General features: G+C 45.0%; 1 protein-coding gene across 1 annotated transcript in view; it reads left to right on the forward strand.

Annotated features, from left to right (window-relative positions):
• Nucleotides 1-19260, forward strand: part of LOC310868625 (voltage-dependent T-type calcium channel subunit alpha-1I-like) — a gene marked incomplete at its 3' end in the record, with an annotated part of 246639 nt that overhangs the window by 109471 nt on the left and 117908 nt on the right. Inside the window, exons 6-8 of the mRNA XM_083779083.1 lie at nucleotides 17343-17517; nucleotides 17651-17818; nucleotides 18283-18375. Coding sequence (XP_083635209.1) covers nucleotides 17343-17517; nucleotides 17651-17818; nucleotides 18283-18375 — 436 coding nt within the window. The remainder of the gene's footprint in view (nucleotides 1-17342; nucleotides 17518-17650; nucleotides 17819-18282; nucleotides 18376-19260) is intronic.

Genomic DNA, 19260 nt, shown 5'->3' on the forward strand with positions numbered 1-19260 from the left:
ATAATCTCTGTCTCTATATGTATATGTCTTTTATGTAAGGGATGATGTATGGCTGAGTGGTCATTATTTATAGATCAACCACAGACGTGACAGTGGAGGTGGTTAATCAGCCTGAAGGTGATTTATATATAACGACCAGTCAGGGCCCGCTGGCCAAGTGGTCCATTTTTGAGAGCAACGTTTTGCTGTAAACGACACTGTGTGTGTTTCGGTGTGTTTACATGGCTGTCATGTTGAAAACAGCAGTAAAGGTTTGATTAGGCACATAGGAGTGGTCATTATCCAGAAATAACAGACCGATGAATTTGGCGATTGACCAATCAGAATCAAGCATTCAACCAAGCCATGTAATAAAATCAATGAATGTCTGAAGGCTCCAGCAGCACCATTCCATAATTCATGAATTCAGCTTCATAGCTGCGTGTGTGTGTGTGTGTGTGTGTGTGTGTGTGTGTGTGTGTGTGTGTGTGTGTGTGTGTGTGTGTGTGTGTGTGTGTGTGTGTGTGTGTGTGTGTGTGTGTGTGTGTGTGTGTGTGTGTGTGTGTGTGTGTGTGTGTGTGTGTGTGTGTGTGTGTGTGTGTGTGCGCGTGCGCGTGCGTGCGTGCGTGCGTTCGTTCGTTTACGCACCCACGTGAGTGAGTGTGTACTGTAGGGATGTGTATGCATGCATATTGGACCCATTAAACAGCATTCTGGTTGTGTATTAAACTAAAGGGCCATGATATAGCAGCCTCCCTTTGACATTTTTTTGCCGATGTCAGCCCAGGATAATGGCTCACCTGTGGGTGTCCTATAGTGTATAGTGCATGCGTGCGTGCGTGATTTGCATTCAAGTTCTGAACTGTCTTCTACACGTGTGTCCAGTTACGTGTGTGTGTGTGTTAGAGGTGTGTTGTGCTGACATCAGCGCGTTCTAATGACAGTAATAGGCAGATTAAAGGGGACATGTGTCCTCCAGACAGCGATGTCCTCTGTCCCCTCCGTCCGTCCTCTGCGGGACGTTGAGCGTTGACATGTATTGAATGCTCTGCTACATTTATTCACAGCAGTCAGTGGAGACATCTGATCGCTGACTGTGTATAGGTCAAGGTTGTTGGCAATAATATTCAAAATTAAATCCAAAAATGCAGAATGTCCCATTTCAAGTTTTCAAATGTAGAAAAATAATTTGAAAATAGTCGGATCTACAAGCTCGCAATGCGTCGCACCGCGACTATAGTGGTTAATGTATGTTTTGTAATCACAATAATCAAAACCTACAAAGTAACTAGTAACTAAAGTTTTCAAATAAATGTAATGGAGTAAAAGTACAATGTTTGGATCCGAGATGTATTAGAAGTATTGGGAAGTAGAAATACTCAAAATTGGACTTAGTTGCTTTCCACCACTGGTGGAGGCAGGTCAGGGGATTATAGTATAATCTGATCGACAGGAGATTATACTAAGATCCTGACCGAGACATCATACTGTGTGTGGTCTCTGTCTGATAGCTGACTGGATATCAAGCTGTTGGCTTGATATCAGATTCAGTTTGCATAGCTGCAGGTTTTTTTTGGGCTGTATAAAGCTGTGTTGGTGTTGCAATCACAAGGAGCTCAAATTTGAACACAGGTTAGCTTGTTATTTTAAGAGGAAAACACCTTCCACTTAAACACATGCAGTATTACCATAGCCCATGTGAGTTATTGCACTTGAAGTTGATGTTATTCTAATTGAAGGGTTAGCGCTATCCTCTTCAAGGTCGAGCTGGAGAGGCTGGAGTGTCACAATCCAGTAAAGCTCAAGGGTGCTCCATCTTACACCTCACTTCATTATTCTTGTGATCTCTCTGCTTTTCACTGCCTGTCTTCCTCATTATTTTCTGCCCCAACTCTCCAATTATCTTGAAACATTATCTCGTTTCATCTCTCAATCCCATAACAAAAACCCAACTCCCCGAACTTTTATTTAACCACTCGGGATATTATATATTTGTTTATTTGTGTTTGTTTAATGGGTCCATCTTTCCACAATTTTTATGGGTTGGCTGTTGTGGGTTACCTAAGCAAATGTTTTCTGCCAATAGACGCCATTAACAGACAACGTCACGCTGATTTAAGCGCCAGCAATGCGCGGATTGCGCGCGCAGGCCGGCAGCACAAGAACACCACCTCTCATAAGATGCAATAGAAAGTTCTAACTGCACTCACGTGTAAAGAAAATGCTCCATCAAACTTTAAGATGCTGTCTTTCTCCCAGTGTGGAGGAAGAATGATTAGGATTTTTATTGTGATCTCTCACTCTTGAAATATATAATCCATTGGTTTCTGTTGTGTGTGAACAATAATAGTAATTCAAAACCACACCTGCACGCGCACCTGCAGCCCATCAAGTATAATTTATGCTTTGTCCCGTGATGGTGTCTAGCACGCAGACCACTACGCTCACAACAGTTGCATCCACGACACGATGTGAGCTTGTATATCAGCTGTTCTCTGTGCGCAATACTGTTGCGCTTTGAAGTATAAATGTCTCCTAGGGCGCACCTCACTAGCCAACACACAAGAGGACGTTGAATGAACTGAAACCAGCGCTCCCCAAAACAACAGTCACCCGTGCGCCCAGTCCCAATGTTTGTAAACAAATAATTGGTCTATTAATCCCTCCCCTCACCTATAATCCTCCTCCCACCCAACACTATCATGCTCTCCATCCAACTTGCCTCCCCGAACATGGGCCAATTGTGTTTGTATAGTCGCTCCACAAAGCAGAGCCCCCGTGAGCACTCATGTGAGCCATTTGAGCAGCCATCTGCTGGGTAAATGCCCCCAGGTCCAGTAAAACCCTTTAACCTTTAACACTGAGTATTTTACTGCATACTGAACAGCTCCCCTAGTATCTGCTACAGTCATTGTGGTTTAAGAGTCTTGCTCAATGGCGCGCCCCACATGAGGACAGGGTGTCTCACCCTTTTCCTCCCTTCAGAGTTGGAATGCCTAATTCAGTGTCCTAGTTCTTTCCTGCCGCTCTAAATAAACAAACAACACCGGCTGGTCCTCTTTAGCTGTAGTGGCGTAGTAAGATATACCAAGTTTATTACAAAATACAATGCTCAATCACGCTGGTTCGCCTGATATCCGGGACAGGATAACAGCTACATGGCTATAGCTAACAACATCACTAAGCAACATAATCACAACACAAAACAACAAACCAATACAACATGAACATGGATACAATATATAATGTATTAATGCCACATATACAGTATCTTCACACTGTCCCTGAACATCTACAATGGCATCAAACTCATCCAAGTGCAAAGCCAATAGTATATCACCACAGATGATCGTGAAGTATATTGCTTATGTTATTCTGTGAAATGTATACTATACTGGTCACTTGGGGAGTGAAAAGTACTTTTCTGCATTCAGCCAGAATTTGGCTTACAGTAGATGATCACACAGGGGGAGCTGTTAACCCTCTAACACCCGAATTAATTTCTACTTGCAAAAAACAAACAAAAACCTTTCAGATGGTCTTGTAGGAGTACGTGGGCGAGGAAAATATAATGTTTTTCTTTTTTTTTATCTTTTGGTAAGTTTTTATGAAAAATTTGCTATATAGCAACGTTGGGTCAATCAGAACATTTCCTATAGGCCATTTTTATGGATAACATAGTAAATGTGTAATTACTTCACTAAAACAACTTAAAGGAGAATTCCATACTAAAAGGCTTTCTTACCTTTCTTTGTATTTGTTATGTCCCCATCAAAGAGGTCCAGGTGTCATTTTGTGCAAAAGCTCCTTATTGGCTATTTCCCCTACCATAAGCCCTAAATGAATTGCATTGAATTGAATGGGATGTATGGGGTGTTGTGCTAATTCGTTTATTTCCATCGAAATAAGTAGTAAAGTGTGCCGCTTGGGTTATTATTTACATTATGAAGAGAGGATACAAAAAAAATCTAATTTTGAGCGATGGAAATAAGCGAATTAGCACAACACCCCATACATCCCATTCAATTCAATGCAATTCATTTAGGGCTTATGGTAGGGGAAATAGCCAATAAGGAGATTTTGCACAAAATAACACCTGGACCTCTTTGGTGGGGACGTAACAACTACAAAGAAAGCTAAGAAAGCCTTTTAGTATGGAATTCTCCTTTAAGGATTCATTTATTCATTCATGTATGGTTTATTATTTGGCCTCAGATCAATTATGAATAATATTTGGCCTCAGAACAGTATACATTATGAATAATAACACCAATAAGCCATATTTTTTTATCAATTTTATTAAAAGAACAAAATTAAAATCTGTACAAGTAGTAAATAGTACTAGTAGTAAAGTAAGTAAAAAAGAACAAAAGAACTACATTAAAATCTGTACAAGTAGTAAATAGTACTAGTAGTAGTAAATAAATCTAATAACCTAAACCATTTTCACTGGTCAGTTGTCACATAATACTGTCTGGCCAACTCACTGATTTGCACTTCCCTCACCCAATCAACCAATTCAGTTGTGATAGTCCCAGAAACAGTTCTTCTCTCCTGTAAAGCACAGGCGGACATGACATTTGTTGCAGCCCACAATGGTGTGACCTGAACAACCAGTATTCCTGCAGCGCCCTTTCTGTGTCTTCACTGGGAAGTGTCCAACTTGATCTTTGCGCACATTTGATGGGTGATGCGGTCGTGCCACCATGTATGGAGTGTGGCTCTCTGGACTCTCTTCCAGTTGAGCTAAAGATGGCCGTCCCCTCTTTGGCGTTCTGACTGCAGTGTCCACCAGAATGAGAGAGGATGCAAGTCGTGCCTGGAAGAGTCTGAGTTTCAGGACGTCTTTCTTTGGGACCTTGAGAGCTTGGCACTCCCGTTTGTAGATCAGCCAGGCGAGGTAGATGGTGTGCCAGAAGATGTACATGTACCAGCGACGGGCTTTCAGAGGGAACTTGTACAAGGCTGTGAGGGAGTACAGCAAATCCACACCGCCCATCTTCTTGTTGTAGAGTCCCACGATGTACAGTATGGCCTTTGAACATCGATGTAGGTCTTTCCGGCTTTGTCCCAGCGCCGAACAACATCCACGGGATCCACTCCAGCAAAGGATGAGACAAGAGTGACTGTCATGCTGTCAAACCACTTGACCACAGCAATGCTCTGGTCCTTCTCGACTCTGTAGTCAAAGGCCCCCCTCCCCTTCTTCTTCAAGGTTTTGTCATCTTCGAGGTTGAGGTTTGGTAGGCGGTCTTGCTGTCCCCGTGTAGTGAATGCCGCGACCAAGGAGCCTCTCTACCAGTGGAGTAGTTGTCCGCGTATATCTCATACTTCTGACCGCTGGGCAGTGTCAAAGCAAGCTTCATGACGACATTCCCCGATAAGCCAAGTTCAGATTTGGCTCGTACGCCATCGATGCTCCCTTGGTACACGTCAAAGTCACAGATGACGCCACTGATCCCCGTTCTGACCCACACTTTGGCTTGCCTCTCATGTACTATGTAGGTATAGTGTCTTGCCCAAAGACACGTTGGGCGAGCTGAGGGTCCAACCAGCAACCTTCCGATCTACCCACTCAGCTACAGCTGCTCCTGGGTCTACAAAACGTTCAGACACTTTATTTGTGGATCGCATCCTTTCTATATAATTTGAGTTAAAAACATTCGCTCTGAAAGAATATATATTCAAAGACAAGCTCGTAGTGAGCTCGTAGTTCTGCTATTTTTCAACATAATGCTTAAAACACCGAAAGGGGTTCCCGTCCTGATTGGGTAAATTCATATTTTCTGTCTACACCAAATCTCTTCACGGTTCAAGTGCCAATTAATCGCACAATAGACGTCCTCGATGTGTAACCACCTTTAGATTGGACCGTCATGTCAGTCCCTATACGTTTAGTGCGCCGGTCATTGTTCTGCATGCCCTCCATTAGTTGGCTCAGAGCCGGCTGCGAGTCCATGTGAATTCCATGGGCCTCACGTGCACGTACGCGCGCACGCTGTGGGCCCCATGCAGCCAGCCTGATCGATGGGGCGACTCCTGAGCTTCCTTCCTCTCCCGTTCAATATAGGAAGGAGTGCGGCCCCAATATGGCCACCGGTGCTATCGATCCTCACTGTGTGTGTGTGTGTGTGTGTGTGTGTGTGTGTGTGTGTGCATGCAGTGTGTGTCCTGCGGTCAAGGACAAAGGAGGTAGTTCCTGCTGATACATGTCAGCAGAATGTAGACCCCATATATATTGACTGGCAGAGAAAGGAGAGTAGGGGAGGAAGAGGAAGTATAGGAGACTGCAGGAGGCAAGGACAGGAGGGGAAGAGGAGAAGGAAGTGAGGAGATAGGAGTTCAGCGCTATATGACTGTTGGAAATTGATAACTTTTTCCTTTACTTAGCCTGGAAACTGATGTCAAATTGACAACAAATGTGAGTGCATTTAAACAACATGCAAACGCTTGGCTTTTGGAAAAGTTTCCTTTTGTAAAAGAGGTAAACTTACAGGGTTGATGTTTTTTGTTTTGTCACAAGTTTTCTTTCTTTAGTATTGGTTTTAAGTGTTGCATGTGAGAGGACCACAAAGGAAGGAAGGAAGGCAGTAAGGAAGGCAGGCAGGCGGGCGGGCGAGCGAGCGGACAGTGTCAGGAGGAGAAGGACAGTGTCAGGAGGAGTTGACAGTGTCAGGAGGAGAAGGACAGTGTCAGGAGGAGAAGGACAGTGTCAGGAGGAGAAGGACAGTGTCAGGAAGAGTTGACAGTGTCAGGAGGAGAAGGACAGTGTCAGGAGGAGAAGGACAGTGTCAGGAGGAGAAGGACAGTGTCAGGAGGAGAAGGACAGTGTCAGGAGGAGAAGGACAGTGTCAGGAGGAGAAGGACGGTGTCAGGAGGAGAAGGACAGTGTCAGGAGGAGAAGGACAGTGTCAGGAGGAGAAGGACGGTGTCAGGAGGAGAAGGACGGTGTCAGGAGGAGAAGGACAGTGTCAGGAGGAGAAGGACAGTGTCAGGAGGAGAAGGACAGTGTCAGGAGGAGAAGGACAGTGTCAGGAGGAGAAGGACAGTGTCAGGAGGAGAAGGACAGTGTCAGGAGGAGAAGGACGGTGTCAGGAGGAGAAGGACAGTGTCAGGAGGAGAAGGACAGTGTCAGGAGGAGAAGGACGGTGTCAGGAGGAGAAGGACAGTGTCAGGAGGAGAAGGACGGTGTCAGGAGGAGAAGGACAGTGTCAGGAGGAGAAGGACAGTGTCAGGAGGAGAAGGACGGTGTCAGGAGGAGAAGGACAGTGTCAGGAGGAGAAGGACAGTGTCAGGAGGAGAAGGACAGTGTCAGGAGGAGAAGGACAGTGTCAGGAGGAGAAGGACAGTGTCAGGAGGAGAAGGACAGTGTCAGGAGGAGAAGGACGGTGTCAGGAGGAGAAGGACAGTGTCAGGAGGAGAAGGACAGTGTCAGGAGGAGAAGGACGGTGTCAGGAGGAGAAGGACAGTGTCAGGAGGAGAAGGACGGTGTCAGGAGGAGAAGGACGGTGTCAGGAGGAGAAGGACAGTGTCAGGAGGAGAAGGACAGTGTCAGGAGGAGAAGGACGGTGTCAGGAGGAGTTGACAGTGTCAGGAGGAGAAGGACAGTGTCAGGAGGAGAAGGACGGTGTCAGGAGGAGAAGGACAGTGTCAGGAGGAGAAGGACAGTGTCAGGAGGAGAAGGACGGTGTCAGGAGGAGAAGGACGGTGTCAGGAGGAGAAGGACAGTGTCAGGAGGAGAAGGACGGTGTCAGGAGGAGAAGGACAGTGTCAGGAGGAGAAGGACGGTGTCAGGAGGAGAAGGACAGTGTCAGGAGGAGTTGACAGTGTCAGGAGGAGAAGGACAGTGTCAGGAGGAGAAGGACAGATCACAGACGGGGGAAGACAGATGGAGATGAGTGGTTGAATTCATAGACAGTGAGATGGGTAAACATACCGTGTGTGTGTTAACTCATCTCAGAGTTAACACTGATGCTTCTGCTGTAAATTGTCTTTGCTTTGCCTGCTTGCCTCCCGCTCTCTAATCAATGTATTTCCACGTATTCGATCTCCCGTCCTTTTACCATTATCCATTTGTTATGCTTTATTTCCGCTTTCATGAATTCATTGCTCTTTCCGTGTGGTCTGCACTTTCTGGCTATTGCTTCTCTTTCATGCATTCCGATGTCTTCATTCGATTACCTTTATTGATTACTGCTCTACAGCGGCGAGGCAACGCGCCAAGGAATCCATTGGAAATAAAAGGAATTGATGGGTGGTCACTTTTCTACCGCTTCCTTTCTTTTACTTACTGTGTGTTGGTCATCCTAAAGGAGCACGCTCCAATGCTCCCTTCTGTCAAGGGCATTTATTCACTCGCCGACGCCACACACAACTCAGAACAGAAGATATTCCACATGCATGGTCTCTCTCTCTCTCTCTCTCTCTCTTTGTGTCTCTATTTCTGTCTCTCAGAGGCGTAATTTCATAGGCGATTCTAAAATATTGCTTTATCGGCTATAAAGAAAAATGATTTTTTTTCAGCAGCCTCAGTTACTTCAGCACCATGGACAGCAGCTACAGTTACTTATGAGCATGGACAGCAGCTACATTTTTTTTGTACGATATTTTTGTTGCTTTCGCCTTTATTTTATTTTTGAGTGGTGCAACCACTCCAAGGAACAGCTTTGTCCGTGTCCTATGCCTGTGTTCACCTATGTGTTCACCTAGTTGTTCACCTATGTGTTCACCTATGTCAGGGGTTTTCAACTGGTTTTGACCCAGGGACCACCATTCTGACTAGGAGCAGCCTGGGGACCACCACTATTGTGTCGGGTGGGTTCATCGTAGATCTACGATGGACCCACCCGACACAATAGTGGTGGGGCATTCATGCACCATGGGTTAAGATTGTTTTTGTTTTCTTCTTACTTGTTACTCACTAATCACACTATCACAGGCTACATTCATGAGCTGGACAAAAAAAACTATGTTTCAAAGTATTTTATTATCAAAAGTTTTACAAAAGTGTTTTTTACTTGTACTAAGCAGGACTCAAAATAAGTCTCAAAATAATAATCCATTTCAGTTAATCACCCAAACACTGAAGACACATTTGACACCCGGTGCATTTGACAGTCATAGTAGGTTTGTTTCTCATGCAGCAGCATTCTCCCCCCCCCCCCCCCCCCCCCCACACACACACAAACAGAAACAGAATATATATTTTTATCTTATTCTATTTTAATAATCTTCTCTTTATTTTAACCAACCTACAACCTGCACTACATTTTACTAGGGCCTAATACAGTACCTTTCTAACAGACAGAGGGAACTGTTCATTGTGTACCGTCACTTTAAAAGCGTAATGTTCAGGGCTGCACACAACTTTTTTGGTCTAGTACTCAGAAGAGCACCTGGAGGAGTTACTTGGTGCTCCTAAAATGCGGCGACCCGTCTCACCGGATGGATAAAAGAGGGATGCATGAATAACTTATAGCAAAACTATATTTATTCATAAATAAAGATGAATTAACAAATGATGGTGTGTGTTAGTCTGTAGAATCAGTAGTGTAGGTGAGTGGATGTGTGCAAATATAGTGTGAGGGTGTTGGATGCAAAACAAAAGAAACAAGTGAAAAATCAAATTACTGCTTTTCTCTTTAAGCATGAAAGTCTGTTTTTTAAACACACTGAAATCAACTTGAAATCAACTTGAGCACTGAATATTCTGTAAACACTGTAAACTGACTGCTCTTTGGGCACTGATTTTTTTTTTTTTATATATATTTTTTATCCCACGATTTTGTAACCCATTTTTCAACCCTGTGTCAATCATCTAATGTGATCCTGGGCTCTACACACCCTCCACCAACCTATACAATATTCTGTAAACACTGTACACTGACTGCTCTTTGAGCTCAGTTTGCTTAAAGCTACAACCTAAACATTTATGCTACAAGCTGGCCATCATCATCATCACTGCTCTCTTGACTGCTGTCATCACTGTCCTCAATTTCAACCATGGCAGATGATGATGCAGGCCTAGTACTCTTCCCCTGGTTGAGCCTGCGATCAGCTGTTTGCATCCACAAGTCAACAGCTGGTTTTGGGTCAAAAGTCTCTGATGTCATCTTAGACAGGTGGATGTGCATCAGGGATGACAGGCGAGAATCTGACAGGCTGGATCTGTACTTGTTTTTTATTATGTTGAGGTGTGAAAATCCTCTCTCACATGCAGCACTGCTCAAGGGCAGTGTAAGGGACAACACAATGACTTTCTGAATGTTGGAGTAATTCTCTGGATTGTTTGTTTTCACTATTTTCACTAAGTCATACACAGAGGAGGCTGCTAAACGTTTCCCTGCTTGCTTTAAACGCATCCATTCTCTTAGAGTGGAGTCTTTGTCAACAGACATGCTGGCCTCATAATTCTGGAGGATGCTACTGAGTGTTGTGTTTCCAAAACTGTGGAGGTCTTTAATTTCCTGAGGCCAAGTTGAAGGATCAAAAATGAGAAATTGGTCACATGCCTTGAGGGCTTCATATCTGGCTTCAAACTCCTGAATTAGACCATTCAGTACACCAATCTTGTCCCTGTCAGCATCAGCATGTGCAACAGCCTCTTTCCTGTACTTGCCCTCACTGTCACGCATAAGTGTCAGCTGTCCAACAGCTACCATCAGCTCATCTTTGCATTCTCCAATACACAATCTATCTTGCTGGAACTTGAGGGAGAGGGACTGTAAGATCTCCCCAGTATCAAGCATGTTGGCTAGGAAACAGTGAAAACGCTCTGTGCATACATGTTTTAGGTCACTGTCATCACTAGTAGCCAGTTGGATTTTAATGGCAGGCAACATTCTCCATATTTTCAACAGAGTCCCCTGTCTCCATGCAGACCATCTAATGTTGTGAAACTTTCCTAGTTTTACACAGACAATGCCATTCTCATCACATAATTTCTGTAGTGCTGCGGTTCGTTTTGCACCCCCCTTCTGCAAATAAAAGCTTAGCAGCCTGACAACGGAACGATTAAAAGACTCACAGTACAGTACCATACGATCAGCTGATTTGGCGCAGTTCTCCAGGGTGTGTGCTGTACACAGAATGTGCACAAGGGAATCTCCGATGACCACCTTCTGACGTAGTTTAGGAATGACGCCGTTGTATACTCCCACGTTGACAGCTGCCCCGTCTGTGCACACCGAGACCAACTTCGTCTTCCACTCATCCGCTAAACCACATTCCTGGAATAGCTGCACAAGTCCATCCACGATGTCCTGTGCCGATCGCTTTTCCCCCAGATGAATTAATCCAAGGAAATCTGAATTAAACTCTCCACTGCTAGACACCGACACAATGTACACAATCTCCTGCTCCGTTTTGTTGATGTCTTCTGATCCGTCAAAGAGCAAACCCCAAAATTCAGCTGCTTTTAACTTTTCACACAGTTCTGAGCTGATTATCTGTGCAATAGTTTGCATGATGCGGGACCCCCCTTCGCGTGAATGATAGGCACTTCCAACGTTAACTCCGAGCCTCTTGAACAGTGGAATGTCCTCTTCAAATGAACTCATGGGCCGTGCATGTTTCGCTTTGTGAAAGGCCAACAGAAATATGTTGCACAGTGCTTGACGCTGTTCTTCATTACATTTTCCCTGCCACTTGTCAAGTGGGCGACTTGGATCCTTGTTAATTGTTTCAACTATGTTGACGTGCTCTTTGCTTTTCTCATGCTTATCAAAAGCTGGGTGACTGAAATTCTTTGTCCCTGTATAAAAGGTGCAGTTTTTATCGGCCAGATTGGGATGCTCACGGCATATTTTGCACCACATCTCACTGCGCTCAGCATTAGTTTGGAGCCAGCCGACATCATCCAACCACTTTTCCGCAAACACACGTTTTTGTGGTTCCGTTTGGCGTCTCTTTGGAGGTGGTGGTGCTGGAACACCAAAATAGTTACTTAATGGCGCTTGCTTCTTGGACATTTTGACGAGAGTTTGGCTGTAATACTGCCAGCCCAGGTAACTTTTTTTCCGTGGTAAACTCTAAACTCCTGTCCTCCTCCTCCTCCCACTCTCCCAGTAGCAAAGCAGCATGCATGGATTTGGAATCCTCCCTCGTTTGAGTAAGGACGCGCTGTGATTGGCCACAATGGCCAGTGCACTCTCGCAAGACGTGCTGTCACTGCTGTGATTGGCCAGTAGCCACTTTGAGTGGCAGTCGGTGGGAAATGCTCTCGCCACAACATGTGCTAGTATTCTGGCCATAATAATCATTCTGGGCGGCCCCAGCTGTTGGTACGCAGAAGCGCTTCCCGGCGCTTGATTGACAGCGCATTTTTAATTTTGGCTGCGCATGCGCACCTGCGCACCACTTATGTGCAGCCCTGGTAATGTATACATCATCGTACAACGGTGTCACGCACCAAAAATAGCCAATCTACAAGCTCACATTGCACCTGGTTGCATCGCGTTGTGAACTTGTAGCTCTGCCTTTTCGGCAACGATGGACTGAGAAGTTGCACATTGAATACGTCATGTATTATGTGAGAATATTCAATCGATCCGCGGCAGATATTATAACTCTATGGCAGGGAGATTTGACTTTCCCAAACGTATTATTATGAATTGGATGAATAACTTATGGCGACGTCTTACCGTGCTAAGCGTGCTTGCCTTGGGTAGCAAGCACGGTAAGCACAACATGCGTTGGGTGGAAGAGCAGGATGGTTGTTCAGCTGACTGAGCCGTCAGCTGCTGCAGAAATGAATTTTGTGCGTGTTAGCAGCAGCCGGATGTTTACATCGTGAGTTTATTTATTTTTTAGTTTATTTGACGCGTTGAGCACTTACTTTTTGAAATGTTAGATTCGACTTAAGTTATTATTATTATTATTATTATTATTCACAAACAAGTAAAAAGTGCAAATAAGTTATATATATATATATTAGAAAGGTGAAAAGGCAAAAATACAACTTTTCTGAATGCCTGGCTGCGGACCACCAGCAGTACCTCCGCGGACCACCAGGGGGCCGCGGACCACCGGTTGAAAACCCCTGCCCTATGTGACTATGAGCATCATATAATGAGTACCAGTAGGGGCGCTGTTTGCCAGAAACAGAGAGAGAGAGAGACAGTGCTGCACTGTTGTCTGCTAAAGAGAGAGAGAGAGAGAAGGGGGGGGGGGAGAGGGGAGTTGCACCACTCGGTTCACACAGGTGTGATTTTGTATAGAGGGATACTGTAGGTATACAGTAGGCTGGCAGGAAATGGGGAGATAGATGGGGGGGTGACATGCAGTAAAGGCCGTCGGGATCAGGAGTCGAACCCGCGGCACACTGCCAGACAAGTGAACCCGCGGCACACTGCCAGACAAGTGAACCCGCGGCACACTGCCAGACAAGTGAACCCGCGGCACAAGGTGCCCAGACGGCTACGCCAGACGCCTGGGCCGACAGCAGCTACAGTTACTTCAGGGCCATAAGGCACTTAGGCAGCGGTTATATACGGATCCACATAGGGGTGCCCTATGGGGAGGCCATAATAGCTGAGGTGTACCATTGACACAGCTTGACACCTCTGTATTGATTGCCTGCACCTGGCCTACAGGGCAGGGCTCTGTAGATAATATAGTGACAGTTACTTCTGACCATAGGCAGCAGCTGTAGTCACAGCTACGTCAGGACCATGGGCAGCAGCTGTAGTCACAGCTACGTCAGGACCATGGACAGCAGCTGTAGTCACAGCTACGTCAGGACCATGGACAGCAGCTGTAGTCACAGCTACGTCAGGACCATGGGCAGCAGCTGTAGTCACAGCTACGTCAGGACCATGGACAGCAGCTTGTGTCTCTGTCTCTCTCTAGGCTAGTATTAGAATTGTCCAGAGGATGGGTCGACAAACGTATCCAGACTTGCAAGGCGCACCGTCTCTCCGATCTGCACCAAAATATTCCCCTGAATATTGTTCAGGGGACTGCCATGAAAATAATACTAAATCGATTACTTTGGGCACTACAGCAGTGTTTAACTTTTAAAATGGCCATTCCTAGTTCTTGTATGAATAAATGGCCAGAATTTCCCTGAACCGTGTGTTTGTGCGTGTGTGTGTGTATGTCAGTCTATTGGTCTGATTGTATGTGTTCAAAATGCACGCACGCACGCACGCACACGCACACACACACACACACACACACACACACACACACACACACACACACACACACACACACCACAACAGTGAACACCAAGGATTGTATGTCCTATAAGTATAATCACATTAAGCAGGACATCTTCAGCAATGGTACAATGGTGGACCAAGTATAATACTCATAAGTACACTCAGGCATTCAAAAGTATAGGCCTACACCTTTTTATAATATCAATGCGGAGCTATATTGAAATGTAGAAAATGTATATATTATTAGTAAATGGTAAATGGTGTATTTATATAGCGCCTTTATCCAAGACGCTTTACATAGATTGTGCATTACATTCACCCATTCACACACACATTCATACACCGATGGCGGCAGGAAACCATGCAAAGCACCAACCAGCACATCAGGAGCAATTAGGGGTTCAGTGTCTTGCTCAAGGACACTTCGACACTGACTCTAGCCTGGGTTCGAGCTGGCAACCTTGCGGTTACCATCCAGCCTGAGCCACTGCCACCCCATTCTTACTACTACTACTACTACTAGTTGTAGTAGTAGTAGTAGTAGTAGTAGTAGTATTTTAGTATTTTTCAGAAATATATAATAAATCGTGGAGTGAGTCAAAAGTACAATATCTTTCTGTGAAAATCATGAGCTTGCAAAAAGAAAGAAAGTGTTTCTCAAGTAAATGTATTTATAGTTGCTGTGCACCACTGTTCCACCATTCCAACGATTAATGTTTATATGAATCGCACTGAGTTATCCCTTGGACATGCAGGTGTTATTAAAAGCTCTATTACAGTTAATGCAGGCGTGCTTTTGGCACAAGTACACTGCAGCTTTAGCAAGAAACCTGCCAGCACTCCCAGGCGCCCATGGCTTTAGGCCATTTCTCTCACGCACGCACAGCCACGCACGCACACACAGCCACACACACAGCTTTTTCGAGCTCCTGGCTCTCTCTCTCTCTCTCTCTCTCTCTCTCCTTATCTCTCTCTCAGACAGAGATGGAGTGCTCTCATTGGCAGGATTAGATTGGAGGGAGAAGGGTGAGAAACGGAGAGACGAAGATAAAGAAGGTGTGAAACGGAGAGCCAAGTTCACCTCACCCCAAACTTTATGATAAATGCTGTCAAAGTCAGCCGTGTGTACGTGTGTGTGTGTGTGTGTGTGTGTGTGTGTGTGTGTGTGTGTGTGTGTGTGTGTGTGTGTGTGTGTGTGTGTGTGTGTGTGTGTGTGTGTGTGTGTGTGTGTGTGTGTGTGTGTGTGTGTGTGTGTGTGTGTTCACGTGTGAGATATGGATGCACATTTGGCTTTCCGTGCTTTAACGCCATTTAGACCCTGACTAGAAGGTCTCTAAATCACTGTGAGAATGATCTGTATTCTGGATGGCCATTTGGGAATGTGTTGTAAATACTTGGAAGTGTTGGCGGTTAAACGCGGTCAACCATATCAATAAAGTTAAACAGTCACCTGTCTCTCTTTAACCCTTGTCTTTATCATCTATGGTTTCATGAGGGGGGTCCAGGTGGTGCCCTATAAGTGATGAAGAGTTGGTAACCAAATCGACCCGTATAGATCTTTAACTCTTAATTGAGAGCGTAAAACGAAACCAAATGGACCCAATGGGCCCCCACGGGTCCATTTGGTTTTGTTTTATGCTCTCAAGCATTGAATTATTGTTAAACCCTCTGCATTACTTAATTTACAAGAAGTTTTACACAATTGGAGAATGTAGAAGAATTGTTATATTTATCAACGACAAGAAGATATTCTTTAGTTTTGTGTCTGAGAGGCTAAATGTCATCAAATGGTGGTCCGTGGCTCAAATGGTGGTCCGTGGCTCACATGGTGGTCCGTGGCTCAAATGGTGGTCCGTGGCTCAAATGGTGGTCCGTGGCTCAAATGGTGGTCCGTGGCTCAAATGCCCAATAAATAATGGGCCTCCATATGAAAAGGGTTGAAAACCCCACTTGTTAACATTATAGACCCGTCCCATATATATATTTTAGACCCATTGGAAAACTAGCTGTAAAACAAAAAAACAACAAAAGTACTTTGTACTGTCGTTGTCCCCACGGTCCATCTGGAACTAGTGAAAATAGCAGATGTACAAGATCACGGGGCACGGTGGCACAGTTGGTAGTGCTGTCGCCTCACAGCTAGAAGGTCCTGGGTTCGATTCCTGCTGGGGATGCTGTGGGCACTGGCGGCGTGTTCCCTCCTCCTGCCCATACCCGAGGCGGGGGTTGGCGATAGGGCCTTTCTGTGTGGAGTTTGCATGTTCTCCCCGTGTCCCCTAGGGTAGATACCCTCACAAAAACATGCCGTAATCCTGGTCTCTAAAAAACTACCTCCCCCTGGCCAGCCGGGGCGCCTGATGGAGGGGAAAGGAACTGGTCGGAATAACGTGTCCCTTCCACGAGCTACGTCCGGCCGGGGAAATTCCCCTCTGTCAGGTGAAAAGAAGCAGCTTGGACTCCTCATGCATAGAAGGAGGCATGAGGTCAGTCCGCTGCCCCCCCCAGGTTGGCAGAGGAAGTGTAGCGCCCAGGATTACATTAGATAATTGGCACTGGGTGAAAAAGAAAAAACTGGGTTACAAAATCGTGGGATAAAAAAAAAAAAATATGTACAAGATCACAACGTGGCGCGAAGCTTGTAGATCGTCTTTTTTATTTATGGAATTTCCTTGATTTGTTCGTTTGTTTGTTTTTAAATGTATGAAATGTGATGTTTCGTCGTGACCCGTAAAACTAGTGCTGTAAAACACTGTCCCCACAGTCCATCTGGCATGTACTTTGAATACATTCAATGTACTTTGTCGCTGTCCACACAGTCCATCTGGCATTTACTTTGAATACATTCAATGTACTTTGTCGCTGTCCACACAGTCCATCTGGCATGTACTTTGAATACATTCAATGTACTTTGTCGCTGTCCACACAGTCCATCTGGCATGTACTTTGAATACATTAAATGTACTTTGTCGCTGTTCACACAGTCCATCTGGCATGTACTTTGAATACATTCAATGTACTTTGTCGCTGTCCACACAGTCCATCTGTCATGTACTTTGAATACATTAAATGTACTTTGTCGCTGTCCACACAGTCCATCTGTCATGTACTTTGAATACATTAAATGTACTTTGTTGCTGTCCACACAGTCCATCTGTCATGTACTCTGAATACATTAAATGTACTTTGTTGCTGTCCACACAGTGCATCTGGCTTTTCGTTGCCGGCGCCGTACTACCAGCCGGAGGAGGACGACGAGCGGCCCTTCATCTGCTCCCTGGCGCCCGACAACGGCATCATGTCCTGTGTGGACGTCCCCGCGCGCCGCGAGGGAGGACAATCCTGCTGCCTGGACAAGGAGGACGCGCTGCACCGCCAGGTATGTACTTTCTACTTTTGGTACTTTATGTACATTTTGAATTCCGGGCTTTTACTCCTAACGGTGCATTTCTACATTGCAGTATTGATACTTTTACTTAAGTTAAAAACGTGGTGCCTGCCATGCCTTGCAGGCCCTGGGCCTGGTACCTGAGCCCCTGGCCAATGGCAGCGGGGGAGCGCTGGGCCTGTGCATCAACTGGAACCAGTACTACACCCGCTGTCACCCCAGCAGCGTCAACCCACACAAAGGAGCCATCAGCTTTGACAACATCGTCTACGCCTGGATCGTCATCTTTCAGGTTGTGTGTGCGTGTGTGTGTGTGTGTGTGTGTGTGTGTGTGTGTGTGTGTGTGTGTGTGTGTGTGTGTGTGTGTGTGTGTGTGTGTGTGTGTGTGTGTGTGTGTGTGTGTCCACTGATGAAAACTAAATAAAAACTAAGCTATGATGACAAGTAAAATGTTAGGGAGTGACTAGTGGAGAAGAGATTGAGTAGTAATTTTATGCTTGGTTGCATTCTGATTCAAATATCTAGCTCACAACACGCCACAGCAGCTATTTTCACCATGCAAGTGTAAAGAAGAAGGCATTATGACGCCATCAAGGCCCGCCAAAATAAATTTTAGTCGACTAAAATAAACTAATATTGGGATATTTAGTAAGACTAGACTAAAACTAAACCAATTCAGATGTCGAAAGTGTGACTAAAACTAAATGGAATTTTATTAAAAAGACTACATTGCTGTGTCTTTCTCCCTCCCTGTAGGTGATCACTCTGGAAGGCTGGGTGGAGATCATGTATTACGTCATGGACGCCCACTCCTTCTACAACTTCATCTACTTCATCTTCCTCATCATCGTAAGTCACTTTATAATAGCCACTATACGCTGCCCAGTCACAATATGTGACTACATTTGACTGAGGGACTGCCATTGGAATTTTTTGAATTTTCTTTTTTTCATGTCATATGAAAACAGAGAATCATAGCTTCAAATTGGCATAATGGTTGTTCAGTTTGACCCACCAGTTTTGGAGATATGGCTTGTAATGTCTCGAGTTGAGAAAACAGGCTTGAAAGGTTCACTTCTGTGGTCTCTAACATTACACCTAGCTACATGTTTAAGCATTTATTTCATATTTACATGTCGATTTCAGCCCTGACACTTATTTCAGACATACTCTAGTATGTGAAGAGTCTGCCTGTGCTATTAACTCATTTTGGAGAAAAAAAAGGTTTTTCTCCTCTGATGAAAAGCTGGAATTTGCGCGATGGCAGGCTCTCAGTCAAATCTGGTCACATATGTCAGTGGCTCTCAAACCTTTATATTTTCAAGGACCCCCCTGGCCCATAACCCTCAGAGTCACAGACCATTTGGAAACCACTTTGAGAACCACTGACATCGTGACCCAGTTGAAACAACAATGCCGTTATTTTTTTAATCTTACATTTAAATCTCGAGTAACAAAATATGGTAATTAGATACATGTTTATTAATGTGTGAATCCGTTCCGGCTTCTTTCTGAGGTTCCTCAATCTGTTGTCATGGTGACGTGTCATTCAAAAAAGATCGTATTATCTTAGGAGGCCGCGGCGCTCTGGCATAATCAGCTGATACAGATAAAGTGAAGTGTTACCATGGCCTTGAGCCTGTGGAGCTGCATCTCCACAGGTATTTCCATTGTGCATGTTACAGGTCTCATCACATTGTATAGATCGTGGGGGAGATAGGTCCCCGAGAGGCT

Source organism: Protomyctophum parallelum (assembly GCF_964188405.1).
Source record: "Protomyctophum parallelum genome assembly, chromosome: 13".
Classification (NCBI taxonomy): domain Eukaryota; kingdom Metazoa; phylum Chordata; class Actinopteri; order Myctophiformes; family Myctophidae; genus Protomyctophum; species Protomyctophum parallelum.